Source organism: Triturus cristatus, unplaced genomic scaffold (genome assembly GCF_964204655.1).
Source record: "Triturus cristatus unplaced genomic scaffold, aTriCri1.1 SCAFFOLD_303, whole genome shotgun sequence".
NCBI classification, from domain to species: Eukaryota; Metazoa; Chordata; class Amphibia; order Caudata; family Salamandridae; genus Triturus; species Triturus cristatus.
The window spans coordinates 133,138-159,698 of NW_028188222.1; the positions used below are offsets into that span (position 1 = coordinate 133,138).

At 43.6% G+C, this 26,561-nt stretch overlaps 1 protein-coding gene across 1 annotated transcript in view; it reads right to left on the reverse strand.

Moving 5' to 3' along the window:
• Window positions 1–26,561, reverse strand: part of PCGF2 (polycomb group ring finger 2) — a 560,508-nt gene that overhangs the window by 59,271 nt on the left and 474,676 nt on the right. The window contains exons 7-8 of the mRNA XM_085640505.1: window positions 2,805–2,903; window positions 1,898–1,978 (exon numbers count right to left, since the gene is read on the reverse strand). Of these exons, the coding sequence (XP_085496631.1) occupies window positions 1,898–1,978; window positions 2,805–2,903 (180 nt within the window). The remainder of the gene's footprint in view (window positions 1–1,897; window positions 1,979–2,804; window positions 2,904–26,561) is intronic.

The window sequence follows — 26,561 nt, forward strand, 5'->3', positions numbered from 1 at the left end:
CAAGAATTGTACACTGTCACATTACCATGAGGCAAATAAGGAATTGTACATGTCCACATTACTGTCAGGTAAATAAGGAACTGTATATGGTCACAAGAATTGTACAGGGCCATATTGCCATCAAGGAACCAATTGTGCATGATTGTTATTACCATCAGTAAAAGAACGAATGATATATGGTCACTTTACTGCCAGATAAAGAAGTACATGGTCACATTACCGTCTGGTAAATAAGGAATTGTATGTGGCCATGTTACGGTCAGGTAAATAAAGAACAGAACATGGTCACAAGAATTGGTAATGGCCACTTTACTGTCAGATAAATAAGAAACTGTACATGGTTACATTAGTGTCCGGTAAATAAAGACTTGTACATGGTCACATTACCATTGTGTAAATAGGAAACTGTACATGGGCATATTACCCTAATAAGAAGCCATAGAATGTACAGTCCTGTAAAAAAAGAATGCACGTGTAGATATCAAACATATTAATCTTAAAATGTGCGATTCCTTTTTAAAATCAGCAGGTGGTGTGCAAAGACCACATTCTCCATTGGCGTCTGTTGTGTACCATGAAGCAATCCTCGGATCATAAGGAATGTCTGATATACCACGTTTTATGTAAAGAAGTATTATTCATGCTTGAAATACTTTCTCAAATCATGTTTTTCACTCAGTCCGGACATAGACTCAGGTGACTCTTACTCCATATACTTCACAATGTAATAAGGAATTATATATCTCCAGAAGGTCTCTCCCACAGTGGAAGATAAGGAGATGGAGAGAGGCGTTGATGCAGGTTTAAGATAGGGTGCGTTGATGTGGATAGAAGATGGGGGTGGTGTGTTGATGCGGGCATTGGTGGGCAAGAGCATCAGGGATGGTGTTGATGCAGGTAGATGATAGGGAAGACGTCGATGAGGAAGGTTGTCGCCATGGATAGGAAATGAGAGAAGCATTGACGAGGATAAGAGATAGAGAGATATGCTGACGGGTATGAGAGGACGCTGACGATAGAGAGAGGCATTGATTCTGGTAGAAGATGGGACGTCAATATGGGTGGCAAATGAGAGGGGCATCAGGGATGGTGTAGATGCGGGTAGGGGATGGTGTAGATGCGGGTAGGAAATGGTGTTGGTGTGGATAGTTAATGGAGGGGCGCCAATGTGGGTAGGCAATAGAGAGCGCGGATGTGGATAGAAGATGGAGAGACGCATCACCGCAAATACGAGATGGTAGAGAAGTGTTAACACGGGTAAATCGGAGAGGGCGTCGGATTGATACAGGTTGGATATGGGCAGGACCACTGAAATTATGCGATTCTGCGGCTGGGGCTTTTTTCGCATTTGTTATGGATTTGCCACATAATCCATCATCTGCTGCATCATCTGCAGATTTCAACAAAAAATGTCTTGCCCTAATGGATCAAAAGTTATTAAAAATGTATTGACATCTGTTTGCTCACAGTTAAAGGTCATTCGCAAAGGTCACCTGGTCATCTGTAAGTTGTTAGTTTCTGTATTTGGTTGTTTAACTGTTTCCAGTGAGGTGCAGTCTTTGCCCAGACATTATTGCGAGTTGTAAAAATGACAAAATAATGAAGAAATAACTATCAAAAAGTGCCTTATTAGGCCACATAATTAGCCTGGGGGAGGGCTTGAGGATTGTGCATACGGGGGTAGAAGATGGGGTGCATCAACGTGGGTAGGAGAAGGGAAGGATGCATCAACATGGGTGGGATATGAAAAGAGGGCATCGATGCTTGTAGGAGAGGGCATTGATGCAGACTGGTGATAGGGAGAGGGTGTCGATGGGGCTAGGAAATGGGGTGGGTAGGAGATGGGAAGAGGGCTTTGACGCTGGAGCTCTACTGCTAGAACACCACATCCACTTACCCGCCTCCAGGGGTAGATGTATGCAATGTCCATGAGGGTGTAATAGTCCTTTAGTGGCTCATCTTCATACAGAACTTCCACCTATAGGAAAGAGGAAGCATGGGTCAAGAGGTCCCACAGAACGCTTCGGTGTCACAGATAAGCAAGAGGTTAAAGAAACTACTGCTTCCCCCCTACGAGTAAGTTATTGATATGCATAACTCAGAAACTGCACTCCAGCATGGTACCCAAGAAAACTCTCATAATGTAGTTCAAACTTCATGGGTTAGAGAGTAGGTTCTCAGTGTGATGCTGACAATATCTGAAAGGATCAATGCTCACTACTTGAGACAATTGTACAGATGTCTGCACAGGGAAACCTTCATCTGCTGGAGGCTGAGGGCCTCAGCACAGGATCAATGCCCTCTGCTGGAGGGGGACTGCATAGGTGTTGGCACAGGATCTATGCTCACTGCTGTACAGTGGGGTACCAGGGCAGGATTAGCATTCCTGGTGGAGGTCGAAGGGTTTGTATCAAAGCAATTGCCTGCTGTTGGGACTAAGGGTACAGGTATCCCACCATCTGCATGCCTCCCACCTGAGTGTTTCAAGTACATCACATGCTTAATTTGCCCTAATGTACTGAAAACCTGGGGTTAAATGGCATTGGCGGCATAATTGCCCACATTGAAGGGTCAGAGGTCAAGTAGCTACAGTGGCCTAAAACCCCTGCTGGAGGGTTAGAAGTCAGACAGTAGACGACTACTGCCGCAGCTGGAAGGTCACAGGAACGGTAACAGAGGACTACTACCTTTGTTGGAAAGTCACAGGTCTAGTAGCATCTTCTGCCCCTGTTAGAGGGTAAGGTCTGGTGCAAGTCGAATGCCTTGTGCCCCCCACTTCACAGTTGAGTATCATCAGTACTGACCTTGTATTTATTGGGTACGTCCAACTTGTTACGCAGGAACTTGGCCAGGTGCATGATTGTCATGGCGGCCGGACAGCGAAGGAAGCGCACCCTGTTCTTCTGCAGAAGACACATGGAGAGACCGCATTAGACACCAGAAGTGAGCACAGGAGTCTTGTGGCTACACTTCACTCGGGGAACAAACAGCCTTTACAACGTGGCCATTACCAAGCAATGCCATTACAGTGCAATACCATTACTACTCATCCATTACAATGCATATGCCTTTACCACGCAAACTTTTACAGCATATTATCGAAAATTCTCGCCACATACACCTCCTTGATAGAAAATACCAAGGATGGACCATAATTTGAGTGCGCGAGTTTCTTTATTGAGTTTAGTCCACCATAACGTGTTTCAGCCGTTGCCGGCCTTGATCACAATATATATATATATATATTACCTACTGGCGGTCGCCAGTAGGTAGTTATAGTTAGGACCCTGTTTCCATAGGAAATCCGCAACATTCTATTTGGAATAACTTTGGCGCCGGTCGACGAATCCTCGCGAAATTTTCAAAATAGGTGGGGCGCTACGCTCCGCTCCTACCCTGAAAGTCTCGGGGGGATTCGTCAAGCAGGAGCCGAGAAAAAAGGGGGGTCCCAAAACGCGTTTTCCCCATGCATTTTTCCATAGGACCTTTAGACACAGCTACAGCCCGAACGGCTGAACAGAATTACTTGAAATTTGGCAGAGAGGTAGCCATAAGGTCAAGGAAGTGCCTTTTGCAGGTCTGGTGTAAATCTGTTCAGTATTTCCTGAGAAAATAGCATTTAAAAGCATATATATATGTGGGCGGAGCCTAACCACACATCTCATCCTGAGATCTGATTGGCTGTCAGCACTTCATCCAAGAAGTGTTGGCAGCCATCTTGGGACCAATATACATGATAGCACCTCATTAAAAAGCATTGCAGTTAATAGAAGGTTTTAAGACTTTAGTTACATTATAAATCATTTGTTGATGGTACCATACTCATTTTAGGAATTGTGGTATGTTCTAAGGTGATTTCACCATGTGAAAAAGCCTTCTGCTGGGATATCATGATTGAGAGAAAAATATTTTCTCATGCTTTTACCACAGAGGTTTGGAAGGTGATCTATAGGCTAAACTGAGAGCTTATTTTCAGTAAATTCACATTATCTTTCTCAGTCATGTGAGAATGAAGTCTGACATTCTCAGTAAAACATGTACATCCAACAAGGGCAGAGACTGTCAGTTGATTCCTTTGTGTTCTACTGCAGCTTCCCAGAGTGTTCCAAAGAACTACTAGAGCGCTAACAGTCCTACTTATGATAAACGTATGGCACACCTGAAGCCATCTTGCTTGGATTAAAGTGGTAACTCTTAAAACATTTAATTTAAAAAGGAACAAAATGAGGGGGTTCATTTTTCCATAAAAAGTATGATTAGTGCTGCAGAAAGAAAAATTAGGGCACATTTTGAGTGACTTCTCAAATCCTCTTCTATTTCATTAAAAAATTCTGACATGCAGACTGAAACATGCACTTTCAATACCAGCAGCAGTTTTCCCTGGTGAGCAGTAGCTTTACTACAGTGATCTAATGAGCAAAAAGAGTGCTAACATTCTGAATTTATGGCAAATGTGTGACACATCTGAATGCCTTCTTGATGGAATCAAAGTAAAAAACTGAAAGTATTTCCTACTGAGGAGACTGCAGTAAATGAGGAAATTAGGAAACTTCATAACAAATAAGTCTCCCAAGATGGCCACCAGAGACAAAAGAGCCCAAATGTAGCCCAAATATCACCCAGATGTAGCCCAAGTATAGCCCAATGACAGAATGTCCCAGAATGTTCTTAAAAACAACTAGAGCGCTTACTGTCTTCATTATGACAAAAGTATGGCACACCTGAAGCCATCTTGATTGGAATAAACTGGTAACACTTAAAACATTTAATTTAAAAAGAAACACAATGAGGAGGTTCATTTTGCCATAGAAATTATGATTAATGCTGAAGAAAGAAAATGAGGGCACATTTTGAGTGACTTCTCAAATCCTCTTCTATTTCATTAAAAAATTCTGACATGCAGACTGAAACATGCACTTTTAATACCAGGAGCAGACTTCCATGGTGCAGTAGTTTTACTACAGTGATCTAATGAGCAACTAGAGTGCTAACATTCAGAATTTATGGCAAATGTGTGACATATCTGAATACCTTCATGATGGAATCAAAGTAAAAAACTGAAAGCATTTCCTACTGAGGAGACTGCAGTACATGAGGAAATTAGGAAACTTCATAACAAATAAATCTCCCAAGATGGCCACCGGAGACAAAAGAGCCCAAATGTAGCCCAAAATCACCCATATGTAGCCCAAATATAGCCCAATGACAGAAGTGTGCAAAACACTTATTATTTTGTGTTTTTGCAGTGTTATATAGTGCAGACTTGTCAGGTATTGGTGTGCTTTACATGAGCATTGGTTACATCACACAAGAACAAATTCATTTTGGTTGTAGACATGGGGAGACTAAGTGATTTGACCAGAATCACAGAATGTCGAGCTGAAGCAGAAACTTCAACCTGGTTCCCCAGTTGCAAAGTCTGCAGTTCTGGAAGTAACACCACATCCTCTCCCCTAAGTGCAACATTTAATCAAGTGGTCAACTGGATAAAAAAACATAAAGATAACAAATAATTTAAAAGTGCTTTGTCGCTATTTGAAAACTCAGAAAATATGTTCTTATTTTAGTCTTTTAGAGCACTAACCATAATTTTGATGCCAATAAGACCCTCTCATATATGTAATTTCTAAAGGAAATGCTCTAGGTATTACAGTTTTGATTACATCAAGATGATGTCAGGCGTTCCACACTTTTGTAATAAATATAGAATGTTAGCAATCTAGTTGTTCATTAGGATACTGTTGAGAGGCAGAGGCCAGGGGCACGGACTCTGAAAATTGAAGGCAGGTAGGAGGGTGCAAAGGCAACAATTTAACCACACTGAGCAGGCAGGAAGGGCCGTGGAAGCACAACAGACTATGGAGGGCAGTGGAAAGGGGGGCAGGGGCAACAAACCAACAATACAGGACTTGCAAGAGAGGCTGTTGGAGGGAAGATCTATTATGGGTCAAGGAAGCTAGGGGCGGTCCCCAGATCCCCGGGAGCCACCACAGAACTGAGCAGGAGAGTGAGTCAGGGACAAAAGGGGCACCTTAATTTGAGCCGGGGTGCCTAGGAACGCTTGCTCCAAAAATGAAGAAAACAGACATATGAGACATGGAATTGGAGGCAGAATACAATGGCAGTTTAATGAGAAGATGCAACTTCAAAGAAACCGCAGAATAGAGACATAAAGTACAAAATACAGAATCCAGATAATCATACAGCTGTCATAATATTCTCTGTATCTCAATTAATGTACTGACAGAGAGAGAGAGAAAACACATCTATAAATGCATCATGGGAAACAAGTTACACCAAGGAAAATGTTACCTAGGAACACTCACGTTTACTCTTAGAGCAAGCATTCCTGCAATTACAATACAAAATCTTTTAAATGCAAAAGTAAAGAGAACAATGGTTAAACATAACATGACATTTCATATAGGTAAAATAGAATAAGATACTTCAAGCAAAGCAGAGCAAGACATTTTAAGCAAAGGAAGACAAGAGCTCCCAGCTCTTGGGGAAAACCTGCACTGCCTGTTAACCTACATACAGACGGCGAGGTAGTCCGTCGATATCTGTGGGTGCTCCCTTTTTATATCATTTTGTGGGCTCCTTTGCACGCTACATCTACCTACGTATGCTACCCAAAAGCTTTGTCTGCAGATTTTACCAGACATTTCGTCATTTACCCACTTAATGCTGACAATGGACTGGGTGAAAAGGTCAGTCTCTCAGGCCAATCGCTTATCGTAAGTTCCATAGAGCAAGCAGAAAATAATGGGTATTGTACGGGAATTCAATATATTCATGTATAAAATCTCCTCAGTTCTCCTAACTTGACGCTCTGCGGTTGCCACTTCCTTAAAAGCGGGAAACCTGCCCAGGAAGCAAGTACCAGTCCAGGATGCAGCCTACTGTATGTCGACAGCTTCAGGGGGATGTTGAACTTTGATACCGAGCACGGAGCACTCGGGTAGGGTGGGGGCTACTAGTTTGGATCAGAAGGCCTCGCAGACCTGCCTTCAGACTACTATACACTAAAATTGCAGAGCTATGGTCAATTTAACAAAGAGGCCTACATATTGAACAGAAGGGCCTACACAGGGGTTTTATGCTGGCTGAGTGGTAAGGATGTCTCAGGATAATTATATAGCAACACAGGACCCGCTGGTCAATTTAATACGGCCTACAAATGCAGCTGGCAGGGCAAGGACAAGGGTCTCATACTTCAGGTGTGGACAGAACGGGCCAGGGGCCCCCTGTGATACAAAATCTACCCTCCTTTAAGGCTGTGGCAATGTAATAGACCATTGTGGGCAGAAGGAAGAGGCAATGGTAGTACAACCATACATGCCAACAGACCCGATTCAGCCAGGAAACGTCCAATGTTTTTAAGCTCAAATGGGCTTTATTTGATCTGTCTCCTGTCTACAATATCCTCTTTTTCAATGTAACTCAAAGGGGAAAATCAATACCCCAGTTTTTTTTCAAAATCTCCCTCTTACCAAGTTCAAAATGTTCGCAAGTATGGTACATTGGATCATGGAAGGAAATGGGATAGGGACATGGACTTGGATAACAGAGGACAGGAGGGACATGGAGAGGTGCACCAAACTGACCCTGCAGGGCAGGCATCTGGGTTTGCAGCAGCACAATACACCACACAGGGCATGCAGGACGGGAGTGCAGCACAACAATCCATAGAAAGCAAGAGGGAGGGGACAGGACCATGCACATGGACAACAGAGAACAGAGGGGCAAGAGGCAATGGTAGCTAGCTGACCATAATGGACAGACAGGAGAGAAAGCTGCAGCATAACAGACCATAAAGGGCAGGAGGGACGGATCAGGGGCATTACAATGGAACAGACAAGCCAGGAGGGAGGGAGTAGGGCTGGGGGCAAGGGGGCAGGGCAGGAGCAGCAAGATAGCCATGGAGGTCAGGCAGGATGGGCACTAGAAGCAAGACACACCATGAAGAGCAACAGTGAGACTGTGATGGCATACACACAGACCATGGAGGGAAGGTGGGAGGGGGTCAGGGGCAGCTAACTGACCACACAGGGAAGGTGGGAGGGGCCATGGCAGCACAGAAGACCATGCATGGCAAGTGGGAGGGTTAGTGGCAGCACAATGGCTATGATGGGCAAGAAGGAGGGTGGAGGGGCATGCACAAAGGACGATGGAGGATAGAAGGGAGGGTCAGGACCTGTGCACAGACAAGAAAGTTCAGGGGAAGGGACGTCACAACAGACCACACGGGGCAGGCAGGAGGAGCAGTTGCAGCACAACAGACCAGGGAGGGCAGAAGGGTGTGGCAGTACAATGGACCATGTAGGACAGGAGGAAGAGGATAGGGGCATGGCATGTGGACAGGCAGGGTGGAGGTGGCAGGGACAGGTTACAGTCATCTGACAATGCTAGGCAGGTGGGAGGGGAGTGGCAGCTCAACAGAACACTCAGAGTAGATAGGAGTGGCAGGTCCATGGGACATGGTGGGCAAAAAGGATGGAGCAGGGGCATGCACAAAGACATCGGAGGGCAGGGGGAAGGAGAATAGAGGCAGCAAGCTAAGCACAGAGTTTAAGCAGGAGGTCAATGATGGGGCATAGAATTGGGCAATGGAGGGCAGGAGGAGTGGACTGGTACATCATACTAAATTGAGGGCAGTGGCAGCACATCAGACCATGCATGGCAGGAGGGAGGAGGCTAGTCCATGGATTCACACAACAGAGGATAGGGAGGAAGGGGATGGGGCAGCAAGCTAACTGTTCAGAGAAGGCGGGTATTAGGAACTTTATTGTTTTTAAAACATTGTGTCTGTGCGAACTACTTAAAATATGAACAAGTATGCAGCATAATCTCACTTTTATTCAGGAAGAAGAGGACGTTTGTGACTGTGACTCTGGGCTCACTTGGCAGAAACACCCCCTGACCCTCCACCCCCTATCGCAAAATGTAATGCCCGTGAAAAGGGTAGGTGAACACAGTGTTATATAGAACATAGTCCTGAGAGCACGATTGAAAATGAAAACTAGATATAGTGTATGGTATAAACTATGCACCAAAAAGTGTGATATAAGATGAACCTGGCGTGAAATATAATATGCAATACATTGTGCGCAATGACAGATTCATTGGAGAGCGCGAGATAGCACAGGCACTAGCGCGTGCTATGCGATATGCGCCTTGGAGTGTAATATGCACATGGAAGTGTTGTGTAACCTAACTAGTCTCTAAAGTTGTAATATAAAATATGTGCTGGGGAGTGTAACGTTGCATATGCACTGTGACAAAGATATGGATCCCAGATTGTAATATGTATGGCATAGCACTGTGCGTTATAACATAGGCATCGAGAAAGGCACGTTAGATGGGGCAATATAACCCTTGCGAAGACAAGTGTGGCATGACATATTCACGGGGTGGTGTTACAGTGCACATGGGCTAGAGAGTGTCATAGCATATGCACTAGCTAGTGGAATACAACACAGAGGTGTGTGGCACTCGGCAGGCAATGGTGGGTGTAACACAGCATTGGGCTCTGTCAGGAGCACGCTGTGACTCTCAAGTGATGTTCGTCCCCTTTCCAGAGAGTAAAATAAAAAGTATTACACATCCGGCAGTGGATGTGTGTTTTATTAACCGTGAGGGGGGTTTCTTGCATAGTTTTGGTCGAATTTTTGTCGAATCCCCTTTGAATGGCTTGGTGTGCATGTGTATTAAATGTGCCTGTCAATAGCTACCCATGTTTGTATAAATAAACGACAAGGGTGTCTACCAGGATTAGGCACGGTAGGGCATCAGACATGTCAGAGCTTCACTAGTGGTGTAAATACATTCCACGTGGATTCATTGCATGCATAGTCGCCTTTTAATGAATATCACGCAAATCGTCATGGTGATAGGTACGTACGGTTTGTCCAGCATGTCCTAGGTGTGTCTATAAATATATATTTTTTTAAAATAATAAAAAACAGTGGCCGGCCCTGGGGATTGGGGTCAAAAAAATATAATTAGGAGACTGGCCCTGGGGGATGGGGTCATCAGAGCCAATAAATTAGAATAAGAAGGGGAACCAAACAGCCCCCCTTCTTAAAAAACTAAAATAAATAAAAGACTGGCATCGTTGCGGAGGCCATGCCCCCTCCGTGCAGCACTCTGCAAACGCGCCCCCAACAGGCATCTCCAGTATGCGTCAGGGAGCTGCGCTGCAGCCAGGTGTTCTGAGGCCAAGCCCCTTTTTACACCTCTCTGCAACGCAGCTCTGTGGCGCTTACTGGAGGTACCTAGTGGTCTAGTTTGACCCTAGGGACCCTTAGGATTCAAGGGGACTTAATCTCTCAACTTAGAACAGCCACAGGGCGCGTTTACACAGTGGTGAAGGGAGGGGACGGGGCCTGAGGTGACGTGTGCAAACACGCACTATGGCACGTTTTAAATTGGGGATATAATTTCCCTTCAATACTGAGGGCCCCTGGGGGCTAACTAGCCCACCAAGTGCTTCCAGTAAGCGCCACTGAGCTGCATTGCAGAGAGGTGGTCCAGGCCGTGCCACTTTTTACACCTCTCTGCAACGCAGCTCTGTGGCACTTACTGGAGGTACCTAGTGGGCTAGTTGGACCCTAGGGACCCTCAGGATTCAAATGAACTTAATCTCCCAACTAAAAATGGACACAGGGCGTGTTTACACAGTGGTGAATGGAGGGGACGGGGCCTGAGTTAACGTGTGCAAAAACGCCCTGTGGCCTGTTTTAAGAGGTAGTTTTAATCTCCATGCCCTATTATATACTAGGGGCTTACAGAGGAGGTCATGCTAATCACAGGGGGACCCCAACGCATAATGTTCCCTAGTGTATGTAGGTGTTTTCACTGTATTCTAAGTGTCTTTTAACATAGCACTGGCTCTAGGACTGGTTAGTCAGACTCAGTTACCACCAGTATCCGTCTGAAAAAGTGGAGGGTACAAGGCTTCTTTCTGCTCTTCTTTTTGTTCTTTCTGCACGTTATCCTTCTTCCTGCACTTATCTTCGTATTTGAGGACTTCTGTTGCTTCTTTCTGCACTTCTTTTGTTTCTTTCTGTGCATTTTCTCTTCTTTCTTCACATGTCCTATCTCTGTAGGCATAGTTAGAAATTAGCATTTAAAAAACCTTAGAAATTCACAGAAAAAAACATAGGTTTCAGGCACGTTATAGTTAGGAATTAGCATTTAAAAAACCTCAGAAATTCACTGAAAAAACCATAGGTTTCAGGGGTGTTATAGTTAGCTGGACTTTTCACTTGTACAAAACCATTGAAATTCCCCCGTTATAGTTAGTTCAGCTAACTATAACTCGCGCGCCCGCAATGCACTGCTGATGACGTCACATATTACATCACTCATGACATGGTCAGTGACATCACTCATGACATCACTGATGACATCTCAAATGACATCACTGATGACATCACTGATGACATCACTGATGACATCATCCAGTGAATGTGTGTTTTTCTGAAAATTAAATATGTTTTATATATGTATATCTCAAGGTCGATGGAAGAATAAATGGGTATATAAGTGTCTAAATGGATGATTTGTTTTTGAAAAATTGATTGTGTAACTGACTGATTAAGTGTATCATAGTGAATACATGGCTTAGTGAGTAATGTTTAAATATGTAAATATCTGTATCAGTCTCTCACTTTGTGTATAAGTGGCTGCATGGGTTGGTGAGTAGCTACATGGGTGTCTATATAGGTTATTAGTTGGTTTTTTGAGTATCAGTCTGAGTGTCTGCATGGTTCGGTGGGGGGTATTACGTAGTGCATAGGTGCATGAATGAGTGGCTCACTGTTTGTATGTGTTGAACACAGCATGTGTGCAGGACTGTATGGGTGGATGAGTGTGTGTATGGGTGCTAGTGAGTGAATGACTGTCTCAATAGTGTCTTTATGAGTAACTACATATGTTTTAAACTAGTATATGTGACTATTGGTGTATATATGTGAGTATATGTGAGAGTGAGAGATTGAAAGAGTTCCTGTATGAATAAGTATGTGTTTCTATAAGTGATTGTTTAAAAGACTAAGTATGTGTAAGTTTCCGTAGAAGTAAGTATGGTGGTGTGTGTATAACTGTATATGCAAGTAAATGTATGTTTGATTCTTTATTAGCATGAGTGACTATGTGTGTGAGTAACTCTATGGATGAGTGGCATTGTGTAACAGGATGTATAGGTGTATGAGTACATATGATGAGTGAGTACATGTTTGAGTGACTGTATAGGACTGTTGGTGAATGAGTGGATGTGTATGTGGATCTTAGAATTACTGAAGAGGTTGTTGTAACTGGTATTGGTATGTCCATTGTTTTGAAAATGTTAGCCTCTATTTTTGAATGTGTGTATCAAAGGTTATATTAGGGTGAGAGGAGGTCTGCCACTCTATCACAAGGATGATGTCATCAGTGATGTCATCAGTGATGTCATTTGAGATGTCATCAGTGATGTCATGAGTGATGTCACTGACCATGTCATGAGTGATGTAATATGTGACGTCATCAGCAGTGCATTGCGGGCGCGCGAGTTATAGTTAGCTGAACTAACTATAACGGGGGAATTTCAATGGTTTTGTACAAGTGAAAAGTCCAGCAAACTATAACACCCCTGAAACCTATGGTTTTTTCAGTGAATATGTATATATATATATATATATATATATATATATATATATATATATATATATATATATATCTCAAAGCTACCAGGTGCGGAGCACTCACGGGACAGTTGATAGAATTTATTAGATAAGCAGATGTATTTCGGCACACAGCCTTCTTCAGTGCTTTTCCTCGTGGCATAAAACATAGCACTTATTTAAATAGCATCCAAGTTGATTCCATTGGAGCACCACTGAGACATAGCCAGCAACGAAGGACTTGCAAAATACTTGGTCTAAATACCAGGTTCACTGGCTGCCATGTCAGTATGTGTTTTTCTTACTTTAACCTTAATGCACATTTCGTTTTTCACTTATTCACTTCGTTTTCAAAGTCTCTCATAGACAATTCATAATTTCTCTTGTATAGAAGAAAAACGAAAGTGCAGATGCAACTTACATTCTGGCTTGGTGCAGGCAGTCCTAGGTCAGTTACATGGCTTCTGGGTCTCCCAACAGAAGTGAAATGTTCGCCACTTCTCTGTCCCTCGTCCTTGCCATTGTTTAGATTTCAGAGTTTTCCACAGGTTGAAGTCTGTATGGCTCCATGCCTCCAATTAAATAATTGACGAAGCTTCGCGAAATTTTCCAAACTTTTGGCCAGCTCCGGTCCGCTCCTATCCTGAAAGTTTCGTGTTGATTCGTCAAGCAGGGGCCCAGAAAAATGGGGGGTCCCAAAACGCGTTTTCCCCATGCAATTTTTCATCGGACCTGTTGACGCAGCTACAGCCCGAACTGCTGAACGGAATTACACCAAATTTGGCAAAGAGGTAGTCCTCAGTTCAGACTCGTGCCTTTTGCATAAATGGTGTAAATCCGTTCAGTAGATCCTGAGAAAATTAGATTTAAAAAGATAGATACATCTATGGCCTTGGAGGATCCGCGCACCCTATGCGCACCCTGAGCGCACCCTCTGCGAACCGAGCGCGCACCCTCCCGATCACGCGATGAATGCTAATTGGCTGTCAAGTGTCTGTCTACATTCGAAACCAGGAACTGTTGGCAGCCAATTTGTGCCTCGGTAGAAGCGAGGCTGATTAAGTAAGGAAAATAAGTGTGTGAAAGATGTAAAGGGGGCAGGGTAGAAATACTCTGACCCTCTAGTGTTGCTTAGGGGGTCCCAGAAGGACGCCCGGGGCCCCCTTTAAAAAACAAAAACAAAAAAAACCCAGCAAAATGTGCGCAGGGTGCGCGGATCCGGCCGGGAAAAAAAAAACCCCCGAAGCGCGTGCTTCCGCGCTTTCTTAATAATTAGCCCCCGGGGGGGGGGGGTGCGGGGGGGGGGGGGGGGGTTTGAATCCCAGGGGCAAAATGCATAAAAATGTAAAAGGGGGGCACAGGGGGGCCGCTATCCCCCGGGGCTACAAAATAAATAGGGTGGGGGCCCTGGGGACCGCCACCCCCCAGGGCCGGCTCCTGCAGTGTCCTGAGGTGCCTACCCCCAGGACACTGTTTGCTATGAGAGGGCGGGAGTCTCCCGCCCTCCCATAGCAAACTTCGTTTGGATTTTGAAAGAGGGAGCAGGGAAACCTGCTCTCTCTTTCAAAATCCAAACGATATTGCTTTTCCACACGGGGAGCTGCATGTCAGCAGCTCCCCATGTGGAAAAGCAATGCCGGCTCCCGAAGGACGCGGGGAGCCGGCTGGGGGCGTTGGGGCTCCCCCCACGGTCCCCAATGTTTTTTAATAAACCCCGGGGAATGGGGTCCCCAGGGATAATAAAAATTAGTGATAGGGGGTATTTTTTTTTTTTACGTTAAAATTAGGTGTCGCGCATCCTAACGCGTCGGGTGCACGATTTCTCTTGTGTAGGGTGCGCGGTTCCTAGCGTGTTGGGTGCGCGACTCCAAGGGGAAAAAACTGAATTTTTTGGGAGATAAACATCAAGCTTAAGTGTTTTGTTCTTGAGTGGCTCTAAAAAGAGCCGTTGTGTTCATTGAGAGTTTTTGGTACTTATAAGTAAGTACCTATACAGAGTCTAAAGTTGTTGAGGAAGACTCTGTTTCCTTCAACAGTAAAAAAACAGATTTGAGTGGTTCATAATATTTCCCATTGTACCTATTGAAGGACCGCAACCATTTCAATCATTCTTCTTTAAGCATCTTTGTAGACAAAACTCTGTGCTTACCTTCTATCATTCGCAAGCAATTTTCCAAACAGAAATATGTCACGTTTTGTAACATAGTTATTGCGCAAGACACTCTTTCATATTTACAAAGAGAGGAAAAGGCACTCTGTGTACCTTTTCTACTCCATGTAAATACAACCTCATCATACACACCACTTTGCGTTGAAAGGGCGTTCTATAAGTGTTGTTGTGTGTGATTGCACTGAATACTCATAGAACAAGACACATGTCTAGATTTATCAGAAATCATAAATCTCTACATGTGTGTGAATGCTGCACCATTCTCCAATTGGTGTAGCAAAGCACAACAAGGAGAATTGTTTTAATTTTTCCTCAAGTTTTAACTTTCAATGCATGCTACAATGCTCAGGATACATTGAAGGAGAAAAATGCCTTTACTGATTGTTTTTGTGCAGGAAGGTGTGTCTTCCTGCACAAAAACAAACACCACATGACACAGATATCCTTGCACCATGGTGCAAGGGTGGTTGTGTCACCATATGGCTGCAGTTTAAGCAGCCGTGCAAAGAGAAGCATAGATTTGCAACATATTTATGTACATATGTTGCATCCCTGTGCTTCGGAAGTATCACAACACACTGCAGCTAAATAGGTTATAGTGTGATGCGGCAGCACTTCCTTATAGTTCTCCACTTATACATTCACCATACACTACTAATACATTATTTCAGTAAATCATACACTACGCATACATCCAACCAAACTTTCACACACGATCATAGAAATATAGCTCTTTTTTTAAACAGAGAAATGAGTTCTGAAAATAACTTTTTTATTTCTTCTTTTCTGTTTTTTTTGTACTTTTTGGAACAATTTTGCTATTTTTTGGGGGAATGGAAAAAAAGACAACAGGAGGAACAAAACAGTCAACTTCTGCAAAAAAAAATAAACACAAGTTTAGCACTTGGGGTTTTGCTGCGCTCGGCAGATAAGTTCAATTGACTGCTCGCCATAACAGCAGTTTGTTGCATTTAATGCAACTCATTTTCAGTTTTCCAAATTCTGGACGTATGTCCGGGTGAGTGGTCAATGGTGAAGCTGCAGAAGTGCTTGCCACTGCTGGCTGAGGCTGCTGTCGGAGTCTACTGCATTCCTGCTTGGCCAGGTTCACGGGATGCAGAGTCTTCAGGTGTTTTAACATACTCGCAGTCCCACAAGAGTATTTTTTAGATGGATCCCCTCTGGAAAGCACTCTTTGACATATTTTACGTCACTTTAGTTGAATTAGTTTTATTTTGTCCTTCTGGGAAGGAAAAAAATTTCCACACCACAGAGATGTATCTTTCTGGGCGTGGAGGTTCCACAACAAATCCCTCATCGGACGAATGATCTGAATCTGATGGTGACTGCTGTCCAGAAGCCATTGTCTTCAGATAATGAAAAATTGCACCTGTGGAAATCTTCCCCAAAAAGTTTCTTCTAGTTCTAAGGTGTGAGATGTTCCTTCAAAGAAGAATGATTGAAATGGGTGGGGTCTTTCAATAGTTAGAAAAGGAAGTGTAATGAACCAATCAAATCTCTTTTTCTCAGGTCACATGGGATTCGCGCACCGTGCGCATCGGCGGCACGCACCGAGCGCGAATCTGCGAAATCGCTTTTAAAAGGAATATAGGATTAGAAGTAAAAATATATTAATTTTATGAGTTGTTTAGATTATGTCTTCAATTAATATTCACATGAAATACATATATATATATGTTTTTTTACATGTAAAAAATTTCACGGGATTCGCGCACCCATCGTGTCAAACACGCACATGACGTTTCGCGGAAGTGCGCAAGCGTCGCTTAACGTACTTTGTACGTGTCGCGTATGGGCTTGGAGTCGCGTACCGGTCGCATAGCAATCGTGCACAAACATACGTACCCATCGCATACCGTACGCTGATCCTACACTACAATCCTAAAATGGCGACTATGTTCCGCGCAGGGATCGAGAAAGGTGCGCATAGGGTGCGCGAATCCCCAAAAAATTGTAACAAAAAAAAAGAAAAAAGTATTACAAATACAAAAAATAGTTTAAAAAAAATTAACCATTTTTTTAATCATTAAAAAATATATATTTTTCAATTTTTAAAAGAATTAATAAAAAAAAAAACTTTAAAAAATTGTGAAAAAGTACTTAAAAAAACATAATTAAAGGAATTGACACACTGAAATATATAGATTTAGAAATCCTATGAAAATCATTCAATATCATAGCTTTAGAGTTAAGTTATAGATAGGAATTAGCATTTAAAAAACCTTTGAAATTCACTTAAAAAACCATAGGTTTCAAGTATGTTATAGTTTGGAATTAGCATTTAAAAAACCTTTGAAATTCACTGAAAAAACCATAGGTTTCATGCACGTTATAGTTAGGAATTAGCATTTAAAAAACCTTAGAAATTCCTTGAAAAAACCTTAGATTTCAGGGGCGTTCTAGTTAGCTGGGCATTTCCCTCGTACAAAACCCTAGAAATTCCCCCGTTATAGTTAGTTCAGTTAACTATAACTCGCGCCCCCGCAATGCACTGCTGATGACGTCACATATTACATCACTCATGACATGGTCAGTGACATCACTGATGACATCTCAAATGACATCACTGATGACATCACTGATGACATCACTGTTTACATCATCCATGTGATAAATTAGTGCATCTTCTCACACCCTAATATAACCTTTGATACACCCACTCAAAATTTCAGACGGCCATTCTCAAAACCATAGATACTCCAATACCAATAACTACATACCCACTCATTGACTCTTAGGTCTACACACACATCCACTCACTCACCTGTACAGTCACTCATACTTACAGTTACTCAGTACAGGACTATCATATGAATGTATACACCCGCACACCGCCAATCATCCATAGAGGTACTCACACACCTAGTCAGTCATGCAAATAATTAATCACACTCCTATTTATTTACTCACTTATACAGTTATACACACACAAGTTCACTTACTCATAAAAATACTACCATATTCTTACCCTCTTATACAATTACTGATACAAGCACACACTCATCCATACAGCCACTCTCACAATCACACACTCTCACATATAGCCAGTTATACACACATATATACTGCCTTTCACATATGTAGTTACTCACACATGTACCACTGAAATATACATTCAATCACTAACACACCCATACATACTCACCCAATCATACAGTCCATCACAGATGCACTCTTAAAACCATGCACCCATAGAATCACCCACTCACAAATCTATGCACAGTCACACACACCCCACCCACACAAACACTCAGGCACCCATACAGATACTCAGACAACCAATCAATAACCCATATAGACACTCATATAGCTATTCACAAAACCATGCAGCCGCTTATACACCAACAGACAGACAGATACAGACATTCACACAGTTTAGTCACTAGTCTTACGTAAGATACGTTTAATGACTCACTTATAGAGTCAGTCACGCACCTACTAAATCATCCATTCACACACTTATACACCCACTCATTCTTCCATAGGCCTTTCCCTATATATATTAAGCATATTTAAACTTTACAGAAACACACACTCACTGGATGACGTCATCAGTGAAGTCATCGGTGATGTCATTTGAGATGTCATCAATGATGTCACTGACCATGTCATGAGTGATGTAATATGTGACGTCATCAGCAGTGCATTGTGGGGGCGCGAGTTATAGTTAGCTGAACCAACTATAACGGGGGAATTTCTAGGGTTTTGTATGAGGGAAATATCCAGCTAACTATAACGCCCCTGAAACCTATGGTTTTTTCAGTGAATAAATAAATATATATATATATATATATGAATTTCGAACCAGTACTCCTTCCACTTCCACCAGAGAACCCCCGGCGGCGAAGAGAGAGACACGAACCACTTCTGATTTCAGGCAAGATGTTTTAATTCACCAAACAGCAGTCGACAGATGACGCGTTTCGGGCTCAGGCGCCCTTGTTCACATAAAGGCTGTGTGTAATAGATGCCATTTTTAAATAAAATGCCCTTCCCACTAAGGTCACATGTTCACAGAACAAACCAACGGACATAGCAGAAAGACTTAATGGTGTGTTATGCATCACTGTACTAACGCTGTTCCATCAGAACTAAATTCATTTTTCAAAAAAAGTTTTGATGCTGAAATTACAAAATATATACATTGAGGAATTCATTTGTAATATTAGGGCGTTAGTGGTTATGAAATTATAATTAGTACAATTTCAAAAGTACTTAATGCAACAATAGCATTAAACCAGCATTGCTGGATAAATCCAAACACACCAAAAAACACCGCTATAGTTCACTTATAACTGCTTAAATGCATGTTGTTGTACTTCGAGTAGTGACTTCTGTGACAAAAAGGGAAGAAGGGATATATACAAGGCTAAGTGCATGAAGAAGCTGCATGATTAGATTTCTCTGCAGAACTTAGATACCCAGTGTAAATAATAAGTTACGTGAAAAATGTGTTAAACCAAGTGAAAAGATACAATAGTATCCATCACCATAACCTCGACTAATACGAGACATGATACAGTATCTCTACCATAGTTACAAAAAGTGAGGTGAAAAGAATATATAAAAAATAGGTTATCATAATTCATATACCTAAGGACAATTTATGTCTGTAATATGGTCATGAATATGACTAGACACATTTAATAAATCGGAAGATATTAACACGATTTACTTTAAGAAATACATTCAATTTCCAATCCAAATGATGCACAGTATATTACACACACCGTATGGGTGCTGCACACAGAGTATCGATTTACAGGCATGTGTACATGTCTTCGGTGTTGTTCAAACCGTTAGGGCACTTGCTATCGAAGTTTAGTATAAATTTGGTCTCTAATCTTCTCAGCGAGGCTTCTCGGTTACCCCCTCTACGTGGTTTGGGAACTGCTGATACCACGAAGTATTTCAAACAAGATAAGTTGTTATTATGTACTTGTTTGAAGTGGCGTGCCACTGGGTAATTAGGATCACTATGAAGGATGGCACGGAGATGTTGGAGTATTCTCTCGTGTGCCTGTAACTTCGTGCTCCCAATGTAATTTAGCCCACAAGTACAGGTAAGAACATATACTGCAAAATCGGTTTTGCAGTTATAGTTACCTATTATCTTGTGAGGTGTGGGGCTAAATGGGGTGTTATATTCAGTGGTGCTGATCCCAAACTTACACGCCCGGCACGAGGAGCATTTGAAAAAGCCATCTTTGGGTTTTAACCAAATAGAGCTAGTTTTGATTTCGGGGCTCGTTGGATCTAATTCCGCTCCCATGGTTCTACCTCTACTGAATGTTATAGTAGGGCTGGACGGTAAGCTGGTTTTTAGAACTGGATCAGTAAGAACTATTCTCCAGTTCTTGTTAATGATGGATCTAATTTTGCGCTCGTTTTCACTGAAGGCTGTGATTAGTCTTGGACATTGGACCTGTTCAGCTACCCCCGATGTTCTAGATAGAACCGCAAGATCATGTGATGCAGGTTCTGTGTTGTCAGGATCAGGTAGCAAGCTATCTCTAGATCTAATGGAAGCCTTAGCTAAGGCAGATGTTACCATTTTGTCCGAGTAGCCTCTAGCCTTCATGCGACGCATGGATTCTGCTGCACAGATATTGAATTCAGCTTCCGTGCTGCATATCCGCTTCAGGCGTAGCATTTCCCCATAGGGGATACTGGCTATCAAGTGTCTGGGATGGGCACTGGTGGCATGAAGTGTGACATTTCCAGCCGTGGGCTTTCTGAATAATGTGCTTTCTATTCTGCCATTGGCTATATATAGCTTAACATCAAGAAATTCCAAATGGGAATTACTAATGTGGTGGGTAAAGTGGAGATTCACATTGTTGTTATTGATGTTATTGATGAATTCCACCGCCTTATCTTTGCTGCCCTTCCACACCATGAAAATATCATCGATGAATCTATAATAGTGCATGATATTTTCCTCAAAAATTGCAGAATAGTCTTTTTTAAGTACCTGCTCCTCCCACCAGCCTACGTGCAAGCACGCATAGCTGGGGGAGAAGCAAGCTCCCATGGCCACACCCCTTAGTTGTTTAAACAACTCCTTTCCAAAAAGAAAGAAGTTGTTATGGAGACACCAACGCATCATGCTGGCTATAGCTTTGTTGTGCTGATAAAATTCGCACGGTCTTAGGTTCAAAAAGAATTTGACAGCTGACAGTCCTGCCTGGTGGTCTATGCTGGTGTACAATGATTCAATGTCTAAAGAGATTAAATACATCCCTTCTGACCATTGAATGTTCCTAATTTTACCGAGGAAGTCACCAGTGTCTTTGACATAGCTAGGCAGTGTGGTTACATGGTTTTGCAGAAAGAAATCTATATATTGGCCCACCTGTTCCGCTGCGCTGCCTATAGCAGAAATGATTGGCCTGCCTGGAGTGGGAAGAACACACTTATGCACTTTCGGTATTAAATAAAATACAGGTGTGATAGGGGTTTCATTGTGCATAAATTTGAACTCATCATTGGAGATAAGGCCATCACTACGTAATTGAGATAACAGTTTCTTTAATGAATCTGTAGCCTGCTTGTATTTTTTGGTGTTAGATGGTTCATAACAGTCAGTGTTACCAAGCTGGCGTTTAGCCTCCTTGATGTAGTCTGCCCGGGGCCAGATAACTAGATTGCCCCCTTTGTCTGATTTTTTTATGATGATTTCATTGTTTTTTCCCAATTTTTGCATGAGATTGGCATAGTCCCTTTTCTTTCTTTCAACCTGTTTCCTTTGTTTGAATTTCTCAGACTGTACTTGCTTGTTCAATTTTTTAATGTCTTCGACCACACAGTCGTGGAACGTGTCCAAAGCATCCCTCGGCATCATGGGGATATATTTGGATTTTTTCTTGAAAGGGCTGAGCCCAGCACCTTTCTGTAGCAAATTGATGTTACTCATTCTTCTTTGTGTGGATGGGTCACATTCGTTGTCACTGTCCTCTGCTTCGCCAGTGTTCAAATCATGAAGGTCTAGGTACAGAGGGATATCTGCTGCTCTGATTCCTAGGCTGTCAACATGAGTAGCTCCATCCTGTCGTGACTCCCCGTCTTTGTCTTTGACGGTTTTCAGGAGAAAATGCTTTTTTAATTTTAGTTTTCTCACGAACTTAAAGACATCGATTCTTGTGGAGCTGTAATCAAAAGTGTGGCCAGGACAGAAATTAAGACCCAAGGACAACAGTCTTTTTTCAGCTTCGGACAGCGGTACATTGGACAAGTTGATGATAGTTTTGTCCAAGTCTACTTCCTCTTTGTCCAATTGCTTTTCTTTTTGTTTTTTCCTTTTTTGTTTGTTGGCTTTTCTTCTTTCCTTTCTTCGTCTGTTTTTCCTTGTGTTTTTTGCTGTGGTCTGTTCTCCTTTCTCGGTCTCAAGGACCTCAGTCTCTCTGCTACTAAAAAATCCAATTCCTCTCCCGCATCAAGTACAATTGCGGGTGTAGGTCTCTCTCCGCTCTCTATGCTTGATTCACTGGATATGGAAATAGTGTCGGAGCTGATGCTTTCAGCTGCTGCTCCTCCAATTGCTGCAGATTTTTGTGTGTTTTGCTCTGCATTACTTTTGCCCTTTTGTTCTCCGAATTTCCTGCGGTTTTCATTGTTGTACTTTCGGGCAAAAGTGAAAATCTGCCCGTTGTTGTAGTCTGCTTCATCCCTGGCAAACTTATGCGCTTTGCGTTGTTTGATTTTCTCCTCATGCTTGCGCAGTCTTTCTTCGATAGCAGTTCTTGCTGTTCTGATGTAATCAACCTTGGCAGACTTTTTCAGCTCTTCCTCAATGATTTCGATTTTCTTTACTATTTCCACTCGGTCTATTGCTGCATATTTAATTAAAATGCGGACTGAGGTCATGGAGGCTTCCAAGTTGTTCTGTGCCCATTCTTTTAACATTGCAGGGTTGGGGTTATCATAGCTTGGCGCTAAGAGGATCCGAAGACCTCTCGGAACCCTCCCTACCTCTGCATATTTGGAGAGTGAGCAATGCTCCCACCACTTCGTTATTTCTAGGCGCATGTACTTTTCGAGGTTCTTTAGAAGCGTTTTCTCATTATCATCCGGCCCCGCCGGTGTGCTTACAGATGGTACATCATTTGGACTGGAAATGGGTCTTTGGCAGAACAATTCTTCCGCTGCCGCTTCGCGCTGGCGAACAGCCTCGTCTGACATACTAACTGTTAGGTTGTTATATCTTACGCAACTCGGATCGTGTCACGAGTTGCTTCGTTGTGCCTGATTTCTCCCCACCTCTGCCAAAATGCCGTCGTCACTCACCGGGTGCTGTAGCCGCTTCGCCTTTGAACCCGTCTGGTTCTTTGTACCGGCCAGTAACCCTTTGCTTTCCCGTGACGTATGGCGGCGCGAGGGGGCTGCAGCCAAAGTTTCACCACGAACCACTTGCACTTCGACCTTAGGGCGGCAGCCACTTCCGGGTGAGAGGGTTCGTTGAAACGGAAGAAAGTCGAGCTTCCGTGTATTATGAATTTCGAACCAGTACTCCTTCCACTTCCACCAGAGAACCCCCGGCGGCGAAGAGAGAGACACGAACCACTTCTGATTTCAGGCAAGATGTTTTAATTCACCAAACAGCAGTCGACAGATGACGCGTTTCGGGCTGTATATATACACACACACACACACGTGTTGTGAGAAGTTGGCCTGGCGTATGCTGGTCACTAGTTATAGTGGCCACCTTGCACCAGTCTAATTCGACTCTTATGGTAGTTAGGTTTAAGACATCCTCTTAAAGAAAGCTATCCTAGTGGTAGCTGTGGAGAGCAGCCTTCAGGCTAAGTCTCAGGGGAATGTAAAGCAGCTTGTTTTACCTTATAATCTCTTGAATTACCAAATGAAAGGACACCACACAGGTATATATATCAAATATATTTGTATTTATTTCTAGACACACTCTACTAATCTCTTTATGAGATTAGAAGCCAGGAACACATTCAAATATCAACGTTTCACAATAAGTTAAGCACAAATATGGCTGGGGCCCTGGGGCGTACCAGACCATATACTAAAAAAAAGATTTAGGTAACTAGACTTGTAAGGAGACAAGGCCTATGGCCTGTAGAATCGCTGGGGCTTCACTAATCCAGGCAGGTAAGTAAAAGACCCAAGGGAGACGCGTGCAGTGTGAGAACACAGCCGCGGGTTCCCTATTGATTACAATGGAGCAAGTCGCGGTTGGATTTTTTAAGTTTTAGGGTACTTCGAGGAAGTCTACAAGCAAGCCACCTACAAGGTAAGTAATTTGAGCGCCAACACACACTAGGGCACTGGAGTGCACGAGTTGCCTCACCCAGGGAAGCCGGGTGCATAGGTGTCTTTTGGTGTCGGGTCGCGTCGCTGTTTTCTATGGAAGCCAAAGAAGATTTGCTACTTGCGAAGACTGAAGAAGTGTCCAGTGGAATCCAAGGCTGGATTCAAGATGAAGAAGACCTAAAAGCAGAAGGGACAGTGTTCACAGTCACTTGCCAGTGACCCGGGGCCAGGAAGATGGATGACCATGGATGTCGGGTGATTTCAGTTGCTTGAGGGTGTTTTGACTCTTCGCCCACGAGGTCCAGGAGAGACAGGAGAGATCGACGATGACCAGCAGCTGGATTCGGAGTGTCCCACGACGTCTGCAGCTGACTGAGGTGTCGGCAACCGGATTGGAGCCAACAAACCTTGGCAACAGCAAGTCTCGTGAAAAGTGAATAAAGTCAATGGTGCAGACCAGCAAGGTCTGAGGGACTCACCCAGCGAGGGTGAGTGAGGGCAGGCCTGGAGCAACCAGGGGAGCCCTTTGGTTTGATAAAGTCTTCAGGGGACCCACAAGCCAACGGGCAAGGGATCGCGAAGACGCCTCATGAGGAAATGCTTTACAGGAGCCCACAGTCACTCGGGACGGGGTAGGCCTCTGATATTTGGTGCACAACCTGCTGGAGGCTTGGGCCACAAATGGTCCAAAGCACAGGTTCGTAGAACGTCGTGAAGGGGTTGCACTCGACAATAGTGCACGGTACCCGGGTATTGCAGTTCCTCGTCACTCGTGGGGTCCACTCGCCTCAGCTCTGCTGGGGACTCACAATGGCTGTCGAGAAGTCAGGGAATCCACTTCCGGGGCTGCAGGGACTTCGGACTCCGGCGTGAGCGGGAAAGTTTGCGACCGTTGATTCAAGTTTTTGGTGCCTGCCAAGCAGGGGAGTCACTCCTTGACTCCAAGGGAGATTCTTCTGTCTTCCAAAGGTAGTGGAACGTCGAAGGACCAGGATTCATCTTGTAAAGCGTCGTCCAGGATTATCTAACTTGCAATGGCAAGGTGTACCTATCTTATAGTAAAAGAAAGGGAGGGACTAGCTCTATGACCACACCTCTAGGAGGGTCAGGGTGGTGGGTGGTTACACCCACTTCCCTTCGTCCTGTTTCATGCCAGAGCAGGGGCTGGTAGCCCCTGAACCGGTTTGAGCTGGCATATGCACAGAGGAGCCTACTGCTCCCCCGGAGCAAGACTTCAAAGCACTCTAAGAGTGCACCCACCGAGCTCCAATACACTAAATCCTGTCTGGGAGGTGGTGACACCTCCCTGTGACAGGATGCCTATTGTTGGGCCTCCTCCACTGCGAGTTTCAGTCAGCAGCAGGAGGGCAGCCCAGTGTCAGTGCTGGTGGCATCCATTTTGTGATGCCAGGGCTCTTTCAGATTTCTACTGTGTTTCCACAGTGGGTACATGTCGTCCCCTCTAGAACGGTGGGATCATTCTCCCACACCAGTTACTTGTTTGGGGGTATGATTCCAAGTTGTTTGACACCAAACACGACATGTTTTGATGCAGTCATTCCAAAGTTAGCATTTAATGCACTTAAGAGTATATGGTTTAACCGCATCCACAAACAGCCACAGGGAATAGACCCTGCCAGCTGCAGAGGGGACCTGCTCAGGCAGAGGCCCCTCCTCACAATGTAAACCAAGCACCCTGCCCTCAGGATTGAGAGGGCCTGCCTTAGGGGTGACTGATAGGTTTATATGTGTGTGTATGGTGAGATATAGGAACCTATACCTCTGTGAGGAGTGCTAACACTACCTCACCCAGGCTGCAGTTGCAGGCCGGAGGTGTCAGATTTAGTCTGCTTCCCAGGGGTGGCATAATACATGCGTCAGCCCCTGGAAGGCCTGTAAAGTACCTATGCCCTTGGTACCCAAGGTACCATATATTTGGGGCTCATAAGGCACCACAGTATCCAATCACTAGTGCATCTAATATGCACTCCAAGTTGTTTAGAGAGAACAGAGAGGCTGGGGCCCTGATTAGCAGGGACCCAGCCAGACTATAGCCAAAAACCAGTGTTAACATCAGGAAAAAAGTGGGGGCAACATAAGTGCAGATCCTACTTTCCTACACACGTGATCAAGGCCATCTGGTGTGGCCGAAACACGTCATGGACAGAATCAAGTGATATTAATACATTTATATGTTTTGGAACTGCAACATTTGGGGTCCATGCCCGCTTCTTATGAAGTTTAGTAAATTTGGGAGTTTTGTTTGATGATATATATATATTTTTTTTATTACCTACTAGCAATCCCCATAGGTAGTTATAGTTAGGACCATGTTTCCATAGGACAAGCGTTTTTTGACTTGCCTATATCTTTGGCGTAGTTTGACGAATCTTCACAAAACTTTCCCCCAAAAAGTGTGCCGT